Source organism: Mytilus trossulus, chromosome 3 (genome assembly GCF_036588685.1).
Source record: "Mytilus trossulus isolate FHL-02 chromosome 3, PNRI_Mtr1.1.1.hap1, whole genome shotgun sequence".
Lineage (NCBI taxonomy): Eukaryota > Metazoa > Mollusca > Bivalvia > Mytilida > Mytilidae > Mytilus > Mytilus trossulus.
The window spans coordinates 16087545-16111983 of NC_086375.1; the positions used below are offsets into that span (position 1 = coordinate 16087545).

The following is a 24439-nucleotide window of genomic DNA, read 5'->3' on the forward strand; positions in this document are numbered from 1 at the left end:
TATGATGGTATGATACAAAACCCCTAACGGGAGGGATTATGCTTGATATTCATATGATGAAGACACTATATTTCAATCAGTTTAATTGAACTCTGGAGCTGGCATGTCAGTTAACTGCTAGTAGTCTGTTGTTATTTATGTATAATGGCCATTTTGTTTATTTTCTTTTGATAAATCTTGACATCAGACTCGGACTTCTCTTGAACTGAATTTTAATGTGCTTATTGTTATATGTTTACTTATCTACATTGGCTAGAGTTATTAGGGGGGGTAAGATCTCATAAACATGTCCCAAGTCAAGAGCCTCTAATATTATTATATATCTAGAAACAGTGTATTTATATCACTTCTCTGACAATGTCATTGCAGATGAACTAAAAGTCCTGATCACATCTGAGCCATGCGTTTGTACTAGCATGACATTATAGTGGGATGGTGAAATTAGATTTAGTACTATGGAAATTTGATTTGACAGAAACCATGCAAGAAACAAATCAACTAAATGAATATCATAGTATATTCAAATAAATTGTTCCATGTTTTTGTAATTTGTTTTCATCAACACTTGAGAGATTTCAATTAATTATGAAATCTTAAAATAAAAATATATAAGAACTTAAATCAAATGCAATTAAGATTTACATATAGAAATTCTGACAAAATATATTTTGCAGAACATTTCTTCAATTTCAATTTCACAAGTACAACAGAAACCTGTAGATATATTTTTACTTTAAATCAATTTTTCTGTTTTATCCCATTAGACTTGAAACCTGTGAAAATCATAATTGGAAATAAAATAAAAACAGATATTTTCTTTACTTCATATGGTTTCATTTAAACTAAAATAGATTGAAATTTCTACTTTTCATATGTTTTTTTTTCTGGATTAAAACGTGACTGATTTAATTGATAAAAGTCTTTCAAAAAGAACAAATTTAATTGAATGATATTATAATGTGGTACCTTGACAGCTATGCACTCTATCAGGGTTTTTAAAATAATAAAATAAGTCTTATTAATGTCGGTTAACATAGAGATTTAATTGTGTTAGTGTTTCAGAAAGAGTAATGTTAATTGAATTAAGTTATTTTCTATCATCTTGCCTAAAATGTAAGTCAATTAACTTCTTAAAATGTCAGTTTCAATTAGATTCCAGTCTTGCATTATGCCTACTGAGATTATAAAATGTTGTACTTTTAAATTTTCACATGTACTTTTGTCACAAAAAAAATAACACTTTATTTTTATGCAAACTAAGCACTTTTCTTGATTTATCTTCATCAGGAACTCTCAAAGCTGAATATTTCAAAGTCAAGGATGTAAAAGACCTAAACTGTTGAAGAGCTACACGAGGTCAATTTTGTCACAACTTACAGATACTATTTTTTTTATAGTTCTAACTATGCTTATCTAAGAAGTATACTATCCAATATTCTGAACTAGTTAACAGACATGCCAAAGAAATGTCTTCTTTATATAAACATCTCAACCACCAGCTTTATGTCTACTACTGTTGCCTTTATTACACTATTCAAAAAGCAAGGAATTTTAATTGTATTTTTCTTTCAAAATTCTTGACAAAAATCGATGAAGAAATTGTTTCACTTTTTAGGCTATATAAATTTGTAAAGCCTATAATAGCAATAAAGGAGGTTAAACTAGTTTTCATTACTTGATTCAATGTTTGCGGCATTCTGAAACAATGCATGTGCATATGTTTTATATATTCTGCATCAATATTATTTGATTTGGAATTAGTAAACGTATTCTGATTCTATATGTATTTTGTTCCTGAATGTATTCTGATTCAATGGATGAATTATGGTCCTCAATACTCTTTACCTTTGTACTTGTTTTGGCTTTCAACTTTTTTTTTTTTATATATATGAGTGGTGGGTCTTGTGTGTAAGAGACGCGCGTATGGGGTATTAAATTATAAACCTGGTACCTTTTGATAGCTATTATTTTTGTGTTTCTCTGTCCTGTATGTTCTCCCATTTATTTGTATTGTAGCCCTGCCATGTAATGTTGTCATTTGTAGGTTATATTTAACATTGCCTTAAAAGCGGGAAGTCTGGCTAGTCACACAACCAGGTTCAAACCACTGTTTTTTCGTAAATGTTCCTGTATCAAGTCAGTAAACTGGCCATTGTTATATTATAGTTAGTTTCTGTGTGTGTTGCATTTTAGTGTTCCTCTTATATTTAATATATTTATATTTGTGTTTCCCTCGGAGTTTGGTTTGTGGCACAAATTTGTTTTTTCCTCAATCGATTTATGAATTTCGAACAGTAGTATACTGCTGTTGCCTTTATTTATGACCCAATGTACATACTTTGATTTTATGAACGTATTCTGACCAAATGTATGCGTGTGGATCAGTTAAATGTATTCTAATCTAATTTAAATATTTTTATCCAATGAATGTATTGATGCATGCATTTAGAACCAGTGTATGTATCCAAACAATGAACACGCTTGCATTTTGAACAGATATATCATGTTATGGAGGGGTATTTGCGAAAAATACAAGTCGAGGGACGTAAATTTCCCGAGCCGCTAGGCAAGGAAATTTTGTCCCAAGACTTGTATTTTTTGCAAATACCCCTCCATAACATGATAAATCTGTTTAATTACACCGAATACATTTTAATTTAAACTCTCTGTACTAGGAAAAGAAAATATTTATTTGAGGACAAGTACTGTCATAAAATATACCGCGGGAACTATACAGGTACATTTACGCGTTCGCGCTGTCTTTATATAACGTCATATCCGGGAAAAAAATGGGAAGATGCTCGCGAGGGTAAAAAAGGAATATCCAAAATGGCAAATACCATGGTATTTGAGGCATATTCACCGGCAGTGGTGAAAAACAGGCAGATTCGTTTGAAATAAGGAAAAAATATTAGAATATGCGAAAAATACACTGGCTATCAGCCAATCAAAAGCTGGCATTCTTATATAAGGTGTAATTATGATTAAAATGTGTGTTCTGAACCAATATAACTGATCCAATGTATGTATCCAAAACAGTGCATGCTCTGATGTACATCCATGTACACAACATAATGGAACTGTTTTGCATCTGTATCAATCTGGTTAATGATATGAAAGCTTGACATTCATAAAGATAATCGTGGGAGGTTTATTTCTTTGTGAAAATTCTATTAAATTAAAGTTAAATAACTAAAAATTGACAATCTGAAATGTTTACTATACACAAAAGAGAGGGAAACAGCTCAGTAGTCAATGCTTAATTCATCCTAGACATAATTTATAACAAATCTTTCGAAATAAAGGCAACAGTAGTATACCGCTGTTCAAAAGTCGATAAATCGAGAAAACAAATCCAGGTTACAAACTACAACCAAAGAAAACACATCAACTATACCAAAGTGGAAAACAACGAAACAACAGAAACACTGAGGTGCAACAAAAAACAAATAACAATGCAACACACAGAAACAAACTATCAAGTAACAACTGCCATAAACCTGACTTGGTACAGGAGATTTAAAGAAAAACATTGAACCTCGTTTTAACACTGAAATGACAACATTACTTTACAGGAATACAGTACAAATAAATTTCCTTTCTCAATTTTAAGAACATTCAGGACAGAGAAATACACAAAGAAACAATACAATAGTACATTTCGACATTCTAACCACAGAATAAAAACGGTAAAACAACCTTGGTTCCTCAATAAATGTTCAATGCAATGTTATGTAAATTAATATGTTTTTCTGTATACCTTTGTTCAAATTAGGTGATACCAGAATAAAATGATGTAACGACCGCACACAAGAACAGCACAACAGAACCACAAACGTTCTGTCAAACGAAAATTGTCTGTTTATAAATTTATAAATGATTAGGACACTAAGGTTTAGACTCCCTTAGGCAAAGTTGACCTCAGATAGATTTTGCTAAATTATTAGATCCTTTTAGATTTTCAGTTTTCCTGCTGAAGGTCATTGTTCTTTCCAGCTTCCACCACCAATAAAAACTGACAGCAACACAATTGACAATCAGAGCTGAGTTAAAACACAAAACGGTTAATCACTCAATATATGTCTACCATAGATTGATGTATCATAAAAAGTAAAATCACAAAAATACTGAACTCAGAGGAAAATCAATTTGGAAAGTCCATAATCACATGGCAAAATCAAAAAACAAAACGCATCAAAAACGAATGGACAAGAACTGTCATATTCCTGACTTGGTACAGGCTTTTTTATAGTATACCTACTGTTTTAGGAGTCAAAGGCACCTGTTAATAGACTATTGACTCTGGGTTATATAATTTCGACTGGTTGCCTTTTCTGTGGTTGGGATCCTGGTACCAAGTCAGGTAAGAGCAAGCCCAAGAATTTAAACCAACCTTTCATTCAGTACAATTTTTGGGAAAAATTAACTGATTATCATTTTCTTTACACAACAAATCATCGGAATACAGTAAAACTTCCCCCTCAAATTACACCTATCATATGTTTGATTTTACTTATTTTGGTTGCTCTTATTTGACCAAGTACTAAGATGTACAATCACAGAAAAAGTTACCTGTTGAAAATTATATAATCTGGAGTCAAAAGTGGGTAATATGAAAATAGGCTATTACTGGTATCAAACTCATAATGTTAAGTGTTGACATGCTTGCTACACAGTAGTAGAACAAATTAGAACACTTGTCCACCAAAGTTCTTATGAAAAGGGTGATTATTTTTGTGATAAAAAAATGCTGAGGTTTTTATTGTACGAAGTAAACAGGCATATGAACTACATAATCCTTAAAATTTAACCCCATTTTAACTTTTAAGGATAGTTTTTTCATATCACATCTATTCACTTTTATATTCTTTATGAATAAACATTTAAACAACATTTTTAGTAAAGACTACAGAGATCATTTATTAAAAATATTCTTCAGTGTACAACAATATTTATCTACCAACATTTAAACAAAAGCTTATGTGTCAACTCTCAAGGTATAGATTAGTGTCTCCAATTTTTTCTTCTTCAACAAATGAAATTTTTCATAGAAAAAGAGACTCCCAACAGGCATGTTAGATCTCTCCTTACCAGTATCAGAAGAAGTTTGTCTTTAAAAACAGAAATCACAAATAATCTAAAAACATTGTATGTTTTCATTGTACAGTCTAAGTAACCTGACATTTTTATTTTATGATATATTCTTGAATGAGTGAATTCATATGAATGATGATGTTAGAAAAAAATATTAAACAATTAAAAATATGAAAAACAAAATGAAATACAGCAAATCTCCATCAAGGAAAAAAATTCCAAATTTTTAGTAGGTTTGAAAAGTTGACACCATTGCAGAGGTTTCAATTTGTATCAAATACAAATTTCAACCTCTTTTGTCAAGTTTCTTTTTAATGGCATTACACAAATTTTGTCCCTTGGACTGAAATATCTTTTCCGCAGTAAAGTCCTTGAATGTACCAGTTTTGGTTGTGCTATCTCAGAGTCCTTCATCAAATGATAGCATATTGGTTATATAAAAGGTCTCTGATTCTGAAATAATCATCACACATGGCACCTTCCAACTGCATTCTTCCTGCTTCATACTGAAAAATAAAAATATCCAAGCATTACAGATACACACGAGTTGTATCATTTTTATCATTCTCTTTTGAACTTGTATTACGGATTTAATATGGCTTATCATTGTTGGACACAATCTGTATGATGCTTTGACACTGAATATTACTACCCATCAGATTTAATGGCAACTAGCATAAAGAGTGACACCTGAATTCTACCCAATGTCTTTATAGTGAGATTCTTTTTCCCATAATTTTGCTTTTTTTGGCCCCGCAACAAAGTTGTCTGTGCCATATAGTTTTACCCTTGTCCGAAATTCCGAAATTCTGTAATTCCTTAATTCTGAAATTCTGTCATTCCGCAACAAACCATTATACAGAGTTTTTTTCTAAACACCTTCATTTACTGATTTTTGGTATGTGAGTTAACCATGATGTGTTACAGATCAAGTTTAAGTTTTGTTGCGCTCCCCCAATTTGGACTTTGATAAATTGTTGAAAATCACAGTTATACAGACTTTTTTTCTATACTCTTTAAGATATTGGGGTGAATTTTGGTTTGTGAGTTAACCATGATGAGTTACAGATCAAGTTTAAGATTCGTTCCACTCCGTTAATTTTTGCCGAAATTATGGGTTTTGGACTTAGATGAATTGTTGAAAATCACAGTTTTAAAAACTTTTTTTCTAAAGTCTTTAAGATATTGGGATGATTTTTGATATGCAAGTTACTCATGATGAGTTACAGATCAATTTTAAGTTTTGTTTTGCTCTACTAATTTTTGCCAAAATTAAAGGTTTACAACTTTGAAAACTATTGAAAGTCAGGTTCTACAGATTTTTTTTTTTAATACACCTCCAGATTTTGAGCCGATTTTTGATATGTGAGACTACCATCATGTTTGTGTCCACATGTAATATTGATATTGCAGATTATTCAACTTTTTGAAACAGGGCCATTCATGTCACTTTGACACATCTAGTCTGTGATATATTTTGTAATGTGGATTCATTATTATTTGTTGAATACCAATTTTTCCTTTATTTCCGGTGGTACAGAATTTAAATATTCAACAAATTGTAAATGTTCCATAAGAATATATAGACACAAATTTAAATCTCCACAAAAACACACAGACCCGAAGAACATAATGCCCTTTTTTTTTTTTTTTTTTTTTTTAATCATTTATGAGAAATGGAAATGACTGATTGCAAGGAACAGGGAGGTAAATGTCAATGAGACAGGTCAGCACAATGTTTTAACAATAGAAAGTGTCAATAATTCACTTCAAGCTCAAGGTCTGAAATCATAGAAATAAATTCCATGCAACAAAGACAAAAATAAACAGAGAACATGTGCATGGCACACAGATGATGCACCTGCTTGCACATAACATTATAAAAAGACATAACTAGTGTTATATGGTAATTATCATTGAGTATAAGTTTCATAACATTTGGTTGAGGGCAACTAAAGTTTTGAGAGGGTGACAGCACGTACAGACTGACAAGGGTAACAACTTAAAAATCAAGAAATGATGACAGCCACAGATGAGGCAGGGGTTTATCTGTTGAGTGAGTACTCAATCATACCTTGATTATTTCAATCTGATAAACACCAAAGGAAATTCACTTACCCTTCTCACTGCTACCGTATCATTAACAATAAGTACACCTCCTGCAAACTCTGCCTGGAAACCTTCTAATTGTAATACACGCTTGAAGTCTGCTAGCTTTGGCTCATTGATAAAAACAGCTTTGTGACCTTGAATAACTTGATCAGGCAAGGCCTCCAATGTAGGAATCAAATCTGCTGAATCATCATCATCATCATCATCTAAAAAACAAAATTATTTTTATTTTACAAATTACAAACAACTCATTTAAATTCAATTAAAAACAGAGAAGCTCTACTTATAAAATCACATTAAGACTTTTCTCATTTTTCTTGATCTATTACTATAAGAACCTTATTTATCATCCAAAGAGATCTCATCATCTCCAATGCTTCCTTTAATCCTATAAAATTAGGCTACAACATATTGACCTAAACATACTCTTTTTATTGATTTCATAGAGTCCTACCTTCATCTTGATTAACTGAGTATTTAAAAAGTTTTTCAATTAAATTTTGACATAATAGATATGTGGGCATCTATACATACCAGCGCTTTAAAAAATATTTTGTTTTTACTTAAAATGGTTCTATTGTATTTATTCAATGTTGTCTGCAGCATATCCAGTGGTAAACATTTCATGCATGATCAGGATAGGAACAAATTTCCACTTTGAGGATTTTTAAGTCCTGCCATAGGTTTTTTTTCCACTTTTCGAATACTTAAGTCCTGCCCTAGGGGGTTGACCTGGATGATTGGCAGATGATTACTACTAGAAAATTAAGGTATATTGTAAAGGGACAGAAACTAAGCATTACAACAGGCGACCTACTGAGTCAGCAAAGAGTTGTTGCAAGGGTTCACAAAAACACCAAATATGTGTATTAATGATCCTTGACCTCTTATATATATTACCTCTTGGTCCCTACCCTTACATCTCAAACCTGGACCTTGTTACCTCCTTCTGAACTTACCATCCTTTTCATCATCAATCTCTCCATCTTCTGCTTCAAACATGGCTTTAGTATCTCTTTTCTCTTTCTTCAGTTCTATCAGTCCATCAACCCAGGCCAATTCTATTTCTTTGGCCTTAGCAAAATCTAAAGAACTGACCACATAGTCTCTTAGTCGTAACTGAAAAAAAAATAATAATTAGTAGTTGTTATGATTTCAAGTCTTTTGTGCACCACTTTTGGGCTATTTCATGGCAGCCAGTTTTTATTGGTAGAGGAAGCCAAAGTGTCAAGAGAAAACTACCAACCTTCGAAAGAAAAGCTGACAATCCGAGTCAATTATGATTGGAGTCAAGTGCACCCGCAGGAGAGAGGTTCAAACTCAGTGTTGACTGGCTAGTGATAACAGTAAACCAACATATAATTTGAAGGCAGAACTACTTGTTTAATTTGCAAGTCATTGACATTATGTTTTACCATGACATTACATGATACTCTCCACAGTCATTAACAATAAATAAATATTATTCTTTTGTAAGACAATAAAAAAATAAGTCTAGGGAATAAAAATGCCATTGATATCACATGTTTTGCCATGGTGTCAGACAAATTGGTACTAAGTCATAATAAATATCATAACAAAATTTTATTTCTTTTCTTTTTTTTTTTAATGCTTTTTTTTCATGTGCATATTATTTTTTCTGCTTTGTTTTAAATTGGTTATTTCAAAGAAATACAATGAAATCGATTTAAAGCCAAATAAAAGGTACCAATGAAGCTGAATGAACATGGAAAAATATTAAAAAATAAAGCCATTTATCCTTGGACATTTAGTAAATAACCATTCATATAAAAAAAAAATCTTTTTTTATTCGCTTGCATACATATTTTTCCCACAGAATATTCTTTCTGTGCCACTTCTTCCAGAACTGTGAAAACTCATAATTTCCAGATATTTACTGTACTGCACATTCAATCATTATAAATGCAATAAAAGTATGCATTATACTTAAATAGTGATGGGAATTTGTAATTTTACATTAATATTGTATTATTATATAAATGAAATATCTGTTGGAATGAAATACCAAATAAAACGATCATATTTGCATTTACTGAAATTTCACCTTAATTTCTTCATAATGGACAACGATTTCAGAATTGATATTGCAGTCAAATGCAAACTCTCATATTTCAATGAAGATTAAACCCAAAACAGCAATAAAACCAAGATATTATCTAAATTAATGAAACTATATGTAGACAATTGTTCTCCATGCTATATCAATTTCAAATATTTAAAAGCAAACATACATTAGTTTCTCATTTTCCACAAAAATCGACTCCCATTTTTTTGTAAATACAAATTAAATACTGAAAACTTTTTGCCATCCAAGAAAAACCAATAAAAATAGGAACCATACAATACTTTAATTATACAGGAAAAATCATTGTCCCTAATGTGTTTTTATAATCAGACATCTGGTGTATAAATAAAAGATTGAGTTTGTAATTCTCATCTAATTCTAATCAAACATATGTAATCTTTATCTGACTGTATCAAATGTAAACAAAATTCTTTTATTAATTTACAAAAGATCTAATTCTTTGAAATTTCTGCTAAAATCTACACCACTGGTTTTTTTTCAAAACTGTTTTGAAGCTGATGTGTTTATATGGCAAATTCAAGTTTTATACTGACAATGAGAAGTGTCAGTTGTTGGTGAGCTGACAAAATATATTTAGTTATTCATGTTATCTTTTTTGTATCTTTTCTGTGTTATCTTTGACCCCTAAATCCATTATACAGTTATGAACAATATGTTAGAAAGAGGATATTCTACACTGTTGAGTGTTTGTAGTCCTGAACATGCATCAAATATTTGCCACTGGATGTAAAATAAGCAACCATATTTACAATCAATCAATTCTAAACTGTTTGAATGTCTAAAAAAGAAGATGTGGTATGATTGCCAATGAGACAACTATCCACAAAAGACCAAAATGACACAAACATTAAAAACTATAGGTCACCGTACGGCACTCAACAATGAGCAAGACAATGTAAAACAATTCAAACGAGAAAACTAACGGCCTTATTTATGTAAAAAAATGAACGAAAAACAAATATGTAACACATGAACAAATGACAACCACTGAATTACAGGCTCCTGTTACAGTCTGTTTATTAACCAATTATGTATGGTGATGGTTCCCTTCTCTGGAGTTGCTCCTTCATCGAAGATTACCCATCATTTAAAATCTTTTAAAGATTTTTTTTTTCAGCCACTCTTTTATCATGTTGATCCACTTTTTAAATGTAATCTTACAAACTACATCTTTAGATTTTTTAACCCACAAAACTTTCTATTTTGAGAAATAGTTACATCAGAACAAAGATATTTACACCAATAAACCTTTTTTTTTTAAGACCTACTGGTATTTCCAAATCACAATAGACTTATACAATTGCTTTATAATATATTAATCATGACAAGTTGAGATTAACTGTCAATAAATGCAGTGGAACTCGTAAAACTAAATTTTACTGAAAGAAGTGATGTAAAAGATTGTAAAATACAACATTTTCCCATAGACAACAATTGTAGCGATTTAGGTGTTACATACTTCATAAAGTGGATTTTCCTAACAAAAACTTGTTGAAAATAGAAAAAAATCATTTTGCATAATTTTGACAAGGGTTTTAGGCAAATTTTAGTTATCTCCCTCTGAGTAAAAAATAAGAAGATGTGGTATGATTGCCAATGAGACAACTGAGACTCCACAAGATACCAAAATGACATAGAACCCTCATCAGGTTACCCTTTGAGTTTTTAATAAGTTTGGGTATTATCAATTACCTGGAAAATGTGGCTTTCTCTGGTTGCATCAACCATTTCCCCAACATTGGGAGTTAATATCTTAACTCCATCCAATCTGCTACAATATTCTGCCATAGAATCGGTTGCATCTTTTGTTCCACGTACCAAGATCTGTAATGGAAAAGATATAATTACAGTAGACCATATAAATTGTCTTTCAACTGATTGAAATTTAGTAGATTTTAATGAAAATAAGAAGATGTGATAGGACTGCTAATATGACAACTCTTTCAAGAGACCAAATGACATAGAATTTAACAACTATAGGTCATTGTATGGTCTCTAACAATGAGCAACACCCTAACTGCATAGTCCGCATTTAGTTTATGCAACCTTTAGTTTATTAAAATCAGAGTGCAGATTAGGATTTCCCAAATTCTTTCTTTAAACAGGGGTGACTCTGTGCTGTTTTTTCAACTAAATTCATTCAAAATAAAGTAGTTCTTTTAAACGTAGTTTAATGACTTCCTAATTTCAGAAGCAGTTAATAAGCTAGAAATACTCTGGACTCAACTAAATTCATTCAAAATAAAGTAATTCTTTTTAAACGTAGTTTAATGACTTCCTAATTTCAGAAGCAGTTAATAAGCTAGAAATACTCTGGACATTCAACTCAACATTAATCTTTTTTACCATCATTACTTTTGAACATATGGCAACTGTATCCTTCTTAGAGAGAACTCAGCATGTTTTAAGTCTCGAATGTCATTGAGTTACTATAACAACACGGAAATGTCAAAATACCCATGAAACAAATATTTCCGAAAGGTCAGATCTGTCTTTTTCCATGGTATTAACTCAGAATTTAAACAATAAAATAGAATTTATAATTATATAGTGTCAATGTTCCATACAAACAAATACCTTATTGTCATGTTTATAGAATAATTACTGTTCTTAATCCTTTAAAATCTTGAAATGTTACTGAGAAGCATTGTAAATAATATCATTAGATTTGATTGGATAGAAAAAAATCTGCCAGTTCAATTCAATATGGCAGGAATAATTTCCATGATCTTAATAAGAATTTTGGTGTTCAAATCTCTACCAATTTTAAATTTTGAATAGCCTGTATCTTTTGTTATTAATTCAAAACTATTTATGATTAACAGGATATATTGCAGATAGACTAATCACAATCACTCTGATCCCCTTCCTCCCCCAACGAAAGAAAACATGAAAAAAGAAAAAAAGCAGCTATATAGAGGTCTTCAAAAACAAACAACTAAGTCTGTTTATCAGCATATAACACAAAATTGGTACAGTTATTTGGTTTGAATGCATAAAGTGCCAAGGAATTTTCTGCAATATATTCTAATCTAGTCTAGTAGACAGAGGAAAAACAATACATGGCTTAGTCTTATTCCAATAAGACAGAAAATGTACAAGGCTAGAATTTAGTCTTCTCTACTTTAGTTTGTTTATTTAGTATGTTGCCAGGCAACTGAATAGTGAAATTGGTCTTTTTTGAAAAATTCTTACTTGTTATTGTCTATTCATTGAAACAAATTCTAGACAAGGAAAATGAATAGATATAGGAAGATGAGGACAACTCTTCATCGAAGTAACAATTTATAAAAGTGAACCATTACAGGTCAAGGTACGGCCTCCAACACAGAGCCTTGGCTCACACTGAACAGTAAACTATAAATGGCCCCAAAAATAACTAGTGTAAAACCATTCAAACAGGAAAACCAATGGTCTAATCTATATCAAAACTGTATTTTTTCCTAAAAAATGAAATTGTACTTTTATTTCTAACAAATAATCTGATATCAAATAACCTTAATAGACTCATCAATCTTATATGAATTCTGTGTGTTATATGTCTGATACATGTTTGAAATTAAATTTTGCTATTTCAATTAACTCTGAGTGCATTCTATGACTTGATTTAAAACTTTTCAAAATCATTAAGTAGAAAACAGAAATGATCAACTACGCATAATTAAATTTTACTAGAAAGCATGTGACTGTTTCATAGAATTGTTTTTTATTCAATTTAAAAGATTTCAATTACTGTTATGTTTAATTAGCCATTAATATGATATGTTTCATGAATCCTAAAACTGTAAATTCAGAAATTATTGCGTGCATTTATTATTGCGATTTTTACATTCAGACTTAAATGCAATTTTAATCTTTATGATTTTGAGAAAAATCCTGTTTAATTCATATAAAACATTTCAAAATGCGAGTTTAAATTATTGCATTTAAAACTCTGTCGCATTTTTCGCAATAATGAAATCCTTGCAATTATTTCTGAATTTACAGTATTTGAAAAAAAATCCATGTTTCGTCGATCAAATATTCCATCTAGAATTTTTTAATTTTTTTAATGTAGGGACCCAGCTTGATAGTCTCTGGAATGACAAAAAAAAAAACAGTTCCGTGCCCACACTGTGTTAAACAACACTTTCCATTTCTATACTGTAACCAGATAATCTGACAAAAATCAATCAAGCTTAACTGTTGTCAACTGATGATCTGACAATAACCAGAGCAAAGCTGATTTCTTTACATGTATTAGATAGTTATCTACCAAATTGTAAATACACTAAACAACAAAATTCTTGCTTGGAAATATTAAATGATTTCATAAACATGAAAAATAAGTTCACATGACAGATGGTAGTTCTTAAAAGGAAACAAGATCAACACTTAGTCTGTACCTGTGTCGCTCAATGCAATTGATTTAGGTAACATGTAAACTTCAATTGGAGCCAAGGAAATTTTGACTGAAATTTTCATTGTCCAGTAAAGTTGAAGTTTCAACAAGAGTGCACACGCTGAAATGTCTCGCCTTCTGTACTAATCATTGATATTATAATGTTGATAGTCCTAAGTATAAAGCTTTATTACAACTGTCACATAAACTTAACATTAATCAAGATAACTAAACAAAGACCAATGAACCTTGAAAATGAGGTCAAGGTCAGATGAACCATGCCAGGCAGACATATACAGATAACAATGCTTCTATACAACATATATAGTTGACCCATTACTTATAGTTGAAGAAAAATAGACCAAAACACAAAAACTAAACACTGTGCAATGAACCGTGAAAATGAGGTCACGGTCAAATAAAACCTGCACTACTGACATAAAGATCATAAAATATTTCCATACACCAAATATAGTTGACCTATGGCATATAATATAAGATAAAAAGACCAAAACTCAAAAACTTAACTTTGACCACTGAACCATGAAAATGAGGTCAAGGTCACATGACATCTGCCCGCTAGACATATACACCTTACAATCATTCCATACAAGAAATAAAGTAGACCTATTGCATTTAGTATGAGAAAAACACACCAAAACACAAAAACTTAACTATAACCACTGAACCATGAAAATGAGGTCAAGGTCAGATGACACCTGCCAGTTGGACATGTACACCTTACAGTCCTTCCATACACCGAATATACAAGCCCTATTGCTTATAGTATCTGAGATGTGGACTTGACCACCAAAACTTAACCTTGTTAACTGATCCATGAAATGAGGTTGAGGTCAAGTGAAAACTGTCTGACAGACACGAATACCTTGCAAGGTACGCACATATCAAATATAGTTATCCTATTACTTATAATAAGAGAGAATTCAACATTACAAAAAATCTGAACTTTTTTTTCAAGTGGTCACTGAACCATGAAAATGAGGTCAAGGACATTGGACATGTGACTGACGTAAACTTCTTAACATGAAGCATCTATATACAAAGTATGAAGCATCCAAGTCTTCCACCTTCTAAAATATAAAGCTTTTAAGAAGTGAGCTAACGCCGCCGCCGCCGGATTACTATCCCTATGTCGAGCTTTCTGCAACAAAAGTTGCAGGCTCGACAAAAACTATTGGAAGCCAGGAAGTGCCTAAAAGGCAGATGCAAAAAATGCTTACTCACTACAGCTGCAGACTAAATATTTAATCATTTCTTTTAATCGAAGGCAAGAAAATTTTTGAAAAAAATGATCCTTAAAATGGCTACGGCCTCTTAATTAAAACTGACAGAATTTTTTGATAACTTGTCAAAATGAAGCTTTTATCATGTTTTTTTTTCAAAACTGTATTAAAAAGTATGGGTCATCGGATTTTTTGTAACGCTACAGGTTGCTCAAAATTGTCAGATTTTGTATAGATAATTATTCATGGAAAATCAAATTTTGTGTGATAAAAAGAAAATGTTCTATAAGAACTTTAAGATAAAATGTGCAAGAGAACATTGCTCTTATAACATGCTTTCAAATAAGCAAAAGAAAAAATGGAGTCACCGAACTTGTTTTCTTGCTACATATTGAAATAAGTAAATTCATAACACTTTCTATTGTAAAAACTACTTTATCAGAGTAATCTCCCCTTATTTGGCAAATATTGAAAAAATCTAATGAAACAGAAACAAGGTGTTTTTGAAAAATTACAACTGCAATTATGTTTAAACACACAATTTTCTATATTCATATCAAAAGTCTTGTACAAAAATTACATACAACTCTCAAAATTTGCACATTTCACCAAATATATATGGACCAAAGATATCTGCTTATTCAAAATCCAAGATGGAGGAAGACACCCAAGCCTCCTTAAACAATGTGTTGTAAAATTTCAATTTATGGGCAAACAGAAAGTGGTTACACAGCAGATGTAAAAATTTGTAACAACTCTACATTAATCAGATTCAAACCAAATATAAAAACTTTCCCTTTTTTTTTAAAAGCCAAAACAACTTAAAAGACAGCAGACAATGTCTACCAGTTACTAAACCAGCTTCCGTTTTCAGAGACACAGCTAAAAGACATGAACTTTGAAGTTAAATTACTTCGTCAGTTTTGCCATTTTCTGAACACGTGAACTAGACATTTATCACATTTTTTTTAATGTGAGACATGTTAATATTATACCATATTATATACTATTCTGGAAATCTTCATTTTGAACATGTGAACTCATTGTTTATCACATTTTTAAAAAAATGTCATTCCATATTAAAATATCTTCCTCCTACTTAAAGAAGACCCTGTGAGTTATAAGTTATTAATGTCATGGACTAATAATAATGTCAACTTGTATACCAAGGCAGTGAATATCACTTATTGGTCACAGCTATCTACCTATACAAATTTAATTTTTAGCAATGAATTTCTCAGCATGATACCATAGCCATATAGTTTCAATGACGGGAAGAATAACAATCCTTACAGTCCAGTAGAAAACCAGGTTTTAGTCACCAGTACATAACTCTTGGAATGTCTGTAATCTTACCCAATGAGTATTATATCAGCCATCTTAATTCTTAATTGTTCACATTGCCTTTAAACTTATTGATGTCACTTAATCTTTATGAACAAAGTTAGAAATGGACTAAATACAGTGGTCTTAGCATTGAAACAACACCAAAAAAATAACCCCCAACTTATCTTCAAAAATAGACAAGTTATCTTGAAAATATGTCAAGTTCTGATAAGCCTTGCTAATTTTTAACAAATCTAATAAGTAACACTAGAGGCAATCCAACAACCATTTGTCCAATTCATTAAAAAATTTCAGGGCAGATAGATATTGTCTTTATAAACAATTTAATCCCTGTAAGATTTGCTCTAAATGCTTTGGTTTCAAGCCAAATCTACATTTTACCCCTATGTTCTATTTTTAGCCATTGCAGCCATCTTGGTTGGTTGGCTGGGTCATTGCACATATTTGTAAACTAAATACCCCAATGATGATTGTTTCCAAGTTTGGTTAAATTTGGCCCTGTAGTTTCAGAGAAGAGAAGATTTTTGTTAAAGTTAACAATGAAGGAGGACAGACGCCAAGTGATGGGAAAGTTCACTTGGCCCTGTGTGCTAGGTGAGCTAAAAAAAGGCAATTATTCCACTTAGTCCAATACACTATCAACTTAAAATGTCATCTGATGACCTGCAAATAAAAGAATGAATGTTCTTAACTCTTGTACACAAATAGGTGGCTCTTTTAATTTGTTTTATAAATAAGTTCCTCAAATATAAAGTGACCCTTAAAATGGGTAGAAAACTTTGAAGTTTAATGACTTCATAAGGTTTGCAGGTTTTCTATACAACATTCTGGACCTTGAACTCAAAGTAATCTTACAGTTTGCATTGACACATGATAACAACATACCTTATAGAAATACAGCATCTTTATCCTACTTAAGGAGAACTCAGCAAGTGATTTGTAAACAATATCCTTATGCAACTATTATAACATTAACCAAGAGAGGTCAAAATACCTAAGAAACAATTATAACCGATAGGTCAAATTAGTCTTTCTTCAGTGATGTCTATGAACTAAATAGAATACTGTGGATTCATTGTTATTCTTTGGATATCAATTTTCTTTGGTTTTGTGGTAACAGGTTTACCACAAATTCAAATGGTCAATGAATATCATAATTTCAATAGGCTTTTTATACAGAGATTGGCATAACCAGGAAATGAAATATCAACAAATAGGCAAGTTTTCAGCAATCCACAAAAATTGTTACCCACGAAAATAAATGATCAACAGCATCATGGCTTAACCATGTCAATGTTTGGTTCATTCCGACCAACTGTCAAAGTTTTCCAACTATCTACTAATATGAAAATTGAAAACATAACTATACTTATTGTATTTGTAAACCCCCTACATTTATTTATATTTGGGGAATAGATATAGGTCAATGAGCCAGCGACCAAATGACACAAATTTGTTACACTCAAAACAGAATAAGTCTAGATCAATTGTAAATTTAAAAAGGGTCTTCAAAAAGATCTCCCAAAAATTAAAAAAATCATACATTTATCACATTAATATAAATTAGACCTTACTACAATAGAATTCCATTACTTTTGCTTTTGCTAAACAAAAGGAGATAAAAAAAACAATAGTATGCTAAATACAACATGAAAAAACAATTCAGGGCTAATTTCAGGCCCCACAACTGTGTGATTACTTGAAAATCAAAAGATGTAATAAGAGTGAAATCCACCAAAACTGGGGTGAACCGACAGGTTCTCCAGTTGTGTAAGCAGTTTCTGATTTACAAGTGGCATTTTCAATGTTGTGAATTGAAAGTATAAAATTTAGTGATTTCATTACAAAGGACATTATTGTGGGTATCACAAGTAGAACATTATATCTAGACTAATCTGCAACACAGACATTTCATAATGGTCCATTAAATCATAAATAAATAAAACAATTTTTGATAAAATCAAAGGAGACAGATAAATCATTTATAAGCAATACAAAACTGAGTTGTATTGAACCAATGGATAGTAGATCTATCAAAATGGGAGTAGTTTTTATCATCTTTTATTCATTTTAACATGTAATTTTACAACCATTTAAACATCATTATTTATTCATTTGCATCCCTGCACATTTATGCTGCATTCAAATGACAAGTATACATAAATGCACATTTTGAAAAGGTAAATTTAATGGATTAAAAGCATCTACTAATGGATTATCAATTTTCTTTGTACTACATGCAGACAGAAAAAATATCCAACAATCATTGCTCTGACAACTGTATGGAAATAATAAAAGATTCAAACAAATGGATGATTTGGTTCTGTTGTCTAAATGTTTCATGCAATAAACCTAGAAACATGTTTAAAGCTTTGAAACTAAATTGAAACCAATTTAGGACACTGAAGGCTTACAGAATAACTCTGATCCACTTTGAGGGTGAACATTTTTGATAATTTTTAACAGTTTTAAATAGTTCTTTTCTGTAAATTACATAACTGTATAATTATGTTATTTATAAGCATTAAGTAAAAAGTTAAGCACATTGAATGGATAAGTAATTAAGTCATTGATAAAGATTTCATCAGCAGACTAGTATTATTTTCTGCCTTCATATATAAACACTAACTCTTCCAAATTGTTTATCTTTGGAAGAGTTGTCTTTCTTGTTTTGTATGTGTTGTCTTTCCTTAGACATGAGGTAACTTTAATAAGAGCAGAAACAGTACAGTTTCAATAATTTCAACAGGAGAACTTTGTATCATTTATTTTGTCAAAAGCAAAAACATTTTTCTTTTCTTAAATAGGAGTGAATTTCTATGTACTTCAAGTTTAGGACTTGAATGAAACAAATGATATAAATAAGCTGTACTAAAATCACTAGTTTCAGGTTCCTATGACATGAAATAACAGCTTTTAATTTAAATTTGACATAATGAAAAAAAAAATCCTTAAAACCTGATTATAGGAACAAGTGAAGATGTCAGTTGTTAGAAAATAATAAGGTCAAAAGATCATACAAGTGGTTAATTTGGAATGATTCATTCATGGAAATTGCCCATTCAAAGTTAAGAAATTGACAGTTTTGAATCTTGAACTTTTGTTTTGTCCTTTGCTGTGCTACTTAAAGGGAATATGGACTTTTGAATATTAGCTTTGAACATTCCTGATGAAGGTAAATCTAGAAGAGCGCTTCAACACTTAAAATTCATAGTGTTGTTTTCATTTTTATTTTTTAAACAACATCATAGTATAGTACATTCATTTTTCATACAATCTAATAAAATCTTGGGATGGAAAATGAACAACATGTTTTGAATAAAAGATGAAATGCAATTTTGATTAAAAGAAAACATCTATTAACAAAAAAAGAGTTTAAAAGATCTTTAATATAATTTGGATTCTTTGTGTCATGAATTTCTGATGAAGCAAATTAAATTTGTCATTTTAATCAAATGAACCAATATGCTTAATTTTCTGACTGAAGTTTACATCAAAGTTAAAAGCAGATCAGAAATATCAATTACCAAAATTTAATAAATGTTACTAATGAGCACATGATGATATGACTGCCATACCAATATTGTTATATTGTATATATTCTTTTGCATTTAAAAAAAATAATTTAGTCTCATAGATGGTGCATGATATACACCATTAAAGAATCTTAATATATTTATGCAAAAACATACAAATGTATTTCAATAAATAGATAAAAAGAAGATGTGGTAAAAAAAAATTGTCAGTGCCAATGAGACAATTTTCCATTCATGTCACAATTTGTAAAGGTATATCATCAAATAAATTTGTTTTAACTGTCCATTTACTAGGAACTTAATTTTCAACAGTACTACCAACTGTTACTATCATCTGATGATCTGACAATAATTATAAGATTAATATATTGGTTAGCTATCTACCTAATTATAAGGACTCTTAACAAAAACAATACTTGTATTGAAACAGGTGGCTCTTAAAAATGGTTTAAATTTAGGTTTATGCATCATAAACTAGTCTTTCAAAAATCCTTCATACAGTTGAAAATAAATGATGTCATAAGGTTTAAAGTATTTGTTTCAAAGAAATATTCTGGACATGAACTCAAATTTAATCTTATTTTTATTTACTCGAGACAAGATGATGTCATATGGCTTCTCTATCCTATGTAAGGAAAACACTATAAGTAATTAAAAAAACAATGTCCTTAGGTTTATTATTAGAAGAAAGGTCAATATATCATTGCAACAAATATTATCAAGATTCAGAGAGTCTTAGGTCAATATACCATTGCAATGAATATTATCAAGATTCAGAGAGGATAAGGTCAATATACCATTGCAATGAATATTATCAAAGTTCAGCAAGTCTTTCTTCAGATTAGCTCATGTTTTTCATCAGAATTTCATCAGCAACATTAGCATACATATCACTACTGTGTTTTTATTCAGTAGAATCTATGTAAATGCTTGAAAGAAACAGATTCTGTATGAATGTTTTAATTACTTAATCTTAGACTACTGAAACGTCTTTTCTGAAAATTGTAAATTTGATTTTGACTGTATAATGCAGAATCAGAGTGTCCATATTCAACAGTGTTAATGTTTGTTAGAAACAAAACCTTATGAATGTCTTTTTTATAATTTAATCTTTGATTACTGAAATGTCTATTTTAAATAAATTCATTGTAGATACCAGGATGAAAATTCTGTATGCCAGACACATGTTTTCTCTACAAAAGACTCATCATTAATGCTCTAACTCATTCTAGATAGTATTAAGTCAATTTTAACTTGATAGGGCGCAGCTTTATACGACCGCAGAGGTTGAACCCTGAATGGTTGGGGCAAGTATGGACACAACATTCAAGCTGGATTCAGCTCTAAATTTGGATTGTGATTTAATAGTTGACACAGCATAAGTTTCTGACACAGAATGAATGTGGTCTAATGAACTTAAAAGTTTTGTTTTGCCTTTGAGCAATTCACTATGCTATTGAATATTAATCCTCCCAAAAAAATGTTTGAAGAAATTTTCTTTTTATTTATGAAATCTGAAATAACCCCCCCCCCCCCCCCCCCCCCACCCCCCAATTTTTTTTTCACATCCCCTTTTCCTTTATTCGAAAACCGATCTCAATTCAAATTTCTAATGAAGTTTGCAACAATAACTACTCATTTAAATACATCATAAAATATTAAAATGTAAAAAAAGTGCTTGTTATCACTGAATGGTAAAGATTGTTTTAATTTATCAGTTGGTAGTAAAAGTGAATATACATTGTATATTGTATAAAACAATGATTTAAGTTGATTCAACTACTATTCTGGACAAAGAAAGATAACTCCAATTGAAATTTCTTGCTATTGCACAATATTGTGCAATTATATATTTCTTGCTATTGCGCAAAACTGTGCAATTGAAAATACTTGCTATTGCACAATACTGTGCAATTGAAGATTTCTTGCTATTGCGCAATACTGTGCAATTGAAAATTTCTTGCTATTGCACAATACTTAATATAATAATTTTGGATCCTGATTTGGACCAACTTGAAAACTATGCCCATAATCAAAAATCTAAGTACATGTTTAGATTCAGCATATCAAAGAAGCCCAAGAATTCAATTTTTGTTAAAATCAAACTAAGTTTAATTTTGGACCCTTTGGACTTTAATGTAGACCAATTTGAAAACGGGACCAAAAATTAAGAATCTACATACACAGTTAGATTTGGCATATCAAAGAACCCCAATTATTCAATTTTTGATGAAATCAAACAAAGTTTAATTTTGGACCCCTATTTGGACCAACTTGAAAACTGGGCCAATAATAAAAAATCTAAGTACATTTTTAGATTAAGCATATCAAAGAACCCCAAGGATTCAATTTTTGTTAAAATCAAACTAAGTTTAATTTTGGACCCTTTGGACCTTAATGTAGACCAATTTGAAAACGGGACCAAAAATTAAGAATCTACATACACAGTTAGATTCGGCATATCAAAGAACCCCAATTATTCAATTTTTGATGAAATCAAACAAAGTTTAATTTTGGACCCTATGGGCCCCTTATTCCTAAACTGTTAGGACCAAAACTCCCAAAATCAATACCAACCTTCCTTTTGTGTTAAAATTTCATTGATTTCTATTTACTTAAACTAAAGTTATTGTGCGAAAAACCAAGAATAATGCTTATTTGGGCCCCTTTTTGGCCCCTAATTCCTTAACTGTTGGAACCAAAACTCCAAAAATCAATCCCAACCTTCCTTTTGTGGTCATAAACCTTGTGTCAAAATTTCATAGATGTCTATTTACTTAAACTAAAGTTATAGTGCAAAAACCAAGAAAATGCTTATTAGGGCCCTTTTTGGCCCCTTTAATTCCTAAAATATTGGGACCAACACCAACCTTCCTTTTGTGGTCATAAACCTTGTTTTAAATTTCATAGATTTCTATTCACTTTTACTAAAGTTAGAGTGCGAAAAGTATTTGGACGCCGCCGACGACGACGCCGACAACGCCAAAGTGATACCAATATACGACCAAAAATTTTTTCAATTTTTGCGGTCGTATAAAAATAAATAAATACCAATGTTGTATTGGAATAACAACCAATTTTATTAAACAAACATTTTAAAAGTGAATTTTATTTGATTGGATGCATCTGTTGAATAAAACATTTCTTTCCTACTACATTCAGATAAGACAAAGGATTAAACAATCCTCTGTCTAGTAACTGCATGACAAATGAAAGAGTCAAACAATACAAAGAATTGTTAATGTCATGTAAACAAGTCTGTTATTTAATTCAATTTTCAGTTCTGCATGTTTTTTTTCTGATTTCACAAATCCAATTAGGGTAATAGCTCTATAGTTAAGTTAAACAGATTGACAAACAAATGAATTGATAAATAAAGACCAAAGGTAAACTTGATCAATAAATACATGCCTAGCATTATTCCCTGCTTTGTGACACTCTTTTAAAGTTTTTTTAAATTTTGGCATGAGTTATCTTTCTTATAAGAGCAGATCTGTCTTTTCAGTCCAAATAGTGAAACTGTTTATAGATTTTTGTCTAACTATGTCACCCCTTTGAGTTTAAGAATTTAAAGGCTTACATTCATTTTAATCAAAGAGCTGTGAAATACTTGATGAAAGTATAAAACACCATTTTAACCATCTGCCAATGTTTCTCATATATTTTGCCTTTCCAATGAAACATTAAAATAGCTTTCAAGATTCAATAAAGTTGAATATAGTTTGTATGAAAATAAATATTTGTAACTTTATTAACTCTAATCACAAGAGAATAAGTTTCAATTCAAAAAGTGATTATACAAACATATCAAGTGGTATACATTGCATATTTGATATTCTAGTAATTCAATTTCAGAAGTTGCTAGTTAAAGTCAAGAATTTTACTTTGTTTATTGAGATGTTTCAAAATTTTGAATAGGAACTGTAGTCCTTGGACTTTTGCAATGGGGGTGGATTTATTGCCGCACATTCTAATAAATTGCAGGCAAGGAAAATGAACTGTATTTTAGCATAAAGATGAAAATAGAAATAATTTTCCATTTAAAACATCTGATAAAATATAATGAGAGTAATAAACTCATTAATCTAATAAGGATTCTTTGTTTGCTTAATTTTCTGATGTAACAAATTTAATTTGTCATTTTAATTAACTGTGACAACATGCTTTCATTTTCAGACTCAAATTTCAGTAAAAAGTCAAAAATAATGGCGGCAAACAGGAAAGATCAATTAATGAAATTATCAAAAAGTATGTGACTGTCATACTGAGTTTGGATAATTATTCATCCTTGTTGCCCCTTGTTTGAAAACTAAAACTAATTACTCTAATGCACTATTGATGATACAGATTCTGTATGTATTTTATGAACAAACGCTTGGTCCTTGAATCGAATTTATAAACTACAACTTGTTCTATGTTGTATGAAGATGTTTATCAAGTCTTTTGTTCCTGGGACTTCAGGTTGTTGATTACCCCCTGACTGGCTAAACCGATTATTTCAAAATCTGTATCTTCTTACGAAACAATATTTAAAGAGAAAGAGCAAAGTTTGAAATTGGACCTTATTGCAAAAAGTACACATTAACAAGGAAACTAAATCTGATGACAAAAATGAACA

General features: G+C 30.6%; 1 protein-coding gene across 1 annotated transcript in view; it reads right to left on the minus strand.

Moving 5' to 3' along the window:
- Positions 1-4893: 4893 nt before the first annotated feature.
- Positions 4894-24439, minus strand: part of LOC134710251 (cleavage and polyadenylation specificity factor subunit 2-like) — a 132774-nt gene continuing 113228 nt past the window's right edge. Inside the window, exons 17-20 of the mRNA XM_063570526.1 lie at positions 11006-11137; positions 8166-8325; positions 7213-7409; positions 4894-5600 (exon numbers count right to left, since the gene is read on the minus strand). Of these exons, the coding sequence (XP_063426596.1) occupies positions 5508-5600; positions 7213-7409; positions 8166-8325; positions 11006-11137 (582 nt within the window). The 3' untranslated portion in view covers positions 4894-5507. The remainder of the gene's footprint in view (positions 5601-7212; positions 7410-8165; positions 8326-11005; positions 11138-24439) is intronic.